General features: G+C 47.3%; 1 protein-coding gene across 1 annotated transcript in view; it reads right to left on the reverse strand.

The window, feature by feature from the left end:
* cep152 (centrosomal protein 152) overlaps nt 1–2274 on the reverse strand; it is a 45111-nt gene that overhangs the window by 6474 nt on the left and 36363 nt on the right. The window contains exons 22-23 of the mRNA XM_070446348.1: nt 1155–1865; nt 887–962 (exon numbers count right to left, since the gene is read on the reverse strand). Of these exons, the coding sequence (XP_070302449.1) occupies nt 887–962; nt 1155–1865 (787 nt within the window). The remainder of the gene's footprint in view (nt 1–886; nt 963–1154; nt 1866–2274) is intronic.

Below are 2274 nucleotides of genomic sequence, written 5' to 3' on the forward strand. Positions count from 1 at the left end.
AACAGTCGGGTTTCCTGTGGATAACAGTGGGTTTCTGTGGATAGACTGTAGGGTTTCTGTGATACAGTGGGGTTTCTGTGGATAACAGTGGGTTTTCTGTGGATAACAAGTGGGTTTCTGTGGATAATAGGTGGGTTTTCTGTCGATAACAGTGGGGTTTCTGTGGATAAGCAGTGGTTTCTGTGATAACAGTGGGTTTCTTCTGTGGATAACAGTGTTTTCTTGTGGATAACAGTGGGTTTCTGTGGATTAACAGTGGGTTTCTGTGGCATATAAGTGGTTTTCTGTGGAAATAATTAGTGGGTTTCTGGTGGATAACAGTAAGGTTTTCTTGGATAACAGTGGGTTCTGTGTGGATCAACAGTGGGTTCCTGTGGGAATACAGTTCTGCCACAATATTTCCATTCACAGTAACATCAGTGAATAGAAAAGACTTGCGAAGAAACATACTATGAATGCTGGTTTGAGATTCTTTCCTCTCATGAAGCTTCTGAGTTTTCTTCAGGACACCCGGCCAAAGCCTCCTCCTTCACTGAATCTGGAGAACAAACATGAAACGAGTTATTAGTCAGACCGGGTCAGAGAGTCACCTCGAGATTAAACTATCAATGGTTTAACACAACAATAGGTTTCTGTGGATAACAGTGGGTTTCTGTGGATAACAGTGGGTTTCTGTGGATAACAGTGGGTTTCTGTGGATAACAGTGGGTTTCTGTGGATAATAGTGGGTTTCTGTGGATAATAGTGGGTTTCTGTGGATAACAGTAGGTTTCTGTGGATAACAGTGGGTTTCTGTGKATAACAGTGGGTTTCTGTGGATAACAGTGTCTGCCACATTCCATTCACAGTACATCAGTGAATAGAAAAGACTTGAGAAGAAACATACTATGAATCTGGTTGAGTTCTTTCTCATGACGCTCCTGAGTTTCCTTCAGCACCCGGCCAAGCCTCTCCTCACTGATCTGGAGAACAACATGAAACGAGTATTAGTCAGACCGGGTCAGAGAGTCACCTCGAGATTAAACTATCAATGTCTTACACAATACAGAACCCCTGCTTCCATGTCACGGCTCTAAAGTCTAATGATACTAGTTATCACACTGTCGGTAGAATGTGAGAGAGAGAGAGAGAAGGAGAAAGAGAGAGACAGCCACCTTCTTCCACTCCTTCTTGGCCTGGGCTACAGCTTTAAGGAGGAGGTCTTTACAGGTAGACATGAGGAGTTCCCTGACGCTCCCACTGGCTCTCCTCCTCCCCTCCACCTCTCCTCCGTTCTCCTTCTCTTTGTGGGCTCCTCCTCTGAGGAGCACAGACTGCACCTCCTTCAGCCCAGCCTTAAGCTCCTGGAGCACCTCCTCCCGTTCCTCCGCTCTGCCCTGCCTCCTCTCCTCCTTGCCCCTTCTATCCTCCTGCCTCTTCCAGTGCTCCTCTCGGTCCCTCAGAGCCTGCTGCAGCTCAGCTTCCTTCTGCAAAAGGAGCTCTTTCCTTTGGCGCTCCGCCTCCCCATTCGCCTCCTTCCGCACATCCTTCTGCGCCTGTTTCAGCTTCTCCTCCTGGAAGGCCTGCAGGGAGGAGATCTCCTGCTGTTTCTCTCTGTTCCAGGAGGTTCTGGCTGCAAGTAGCTCGGCTTTCAGCAGGGCAGCCTTCTCCTCCCTCTCATGGTCTAGCTGGCTTTGCAGATCATCCACCTGGCTCTGCAGATGTGCCACCTCCTCCACCTCGGTCTTCAGGTCCTCCTCCAGCTGCCTCCAACGCCGCACCTCCTCTTGGAGCTCCTCAACCCTCTGGTCTCCTCCTGCTCCTCCCTGCTCGTCCTCTTCCGAACTCCTCACCCTCTCCTCTGCTTCCCTCAGGGCTAGGGACACCTGACACAATCAGAGAGAAAGTAGAACTACAAGATGCTTTGGAGTGAAGCAGAAGAAGTGCTACGTTTTGTTACCATCTGACTACTGGGATTAAGTTAGTTAAAAGGACCATTTCACCGCTAATCTTTCAATTCGTTCATTGTTTAGATGTTAAATACTGTATAACTTAGTGACAAAGATGAGATGTATTTGATCCAGGGATGATGTTAAATACGGTATAACTTAGAAATAAAGAGAGATGTATTTTATCCAGGGTTGATGTTAAATACTGTATAACTTAGCGATAAAGAGAGATGGGAAAGCCTTCCCAAAAGAGTGGAGGCAGTTATAACAGTAAGGCGGGACCGAACTCCATATAATGCGCATGATTTGGAATGACAAATGTTCGAACGAGCAGGTGTCCCACATA

Source organism: Salvelinus sp. IW2-2015, linkage group LG13, assembly GCF_002910315.2.
Source record: "Salvelinus sp. IW2-2015 linkage group LG13, ASM291031v2, whole genome shotgun sequence".
In the NCBI taxonomy this organism is placed as follows: Eukaryota; Metazoa; Chordata; class Actinopteri; order Salmoniformes; family Salmonidae; genus Salvelinus; species Salvelinus sp. IW2-2015.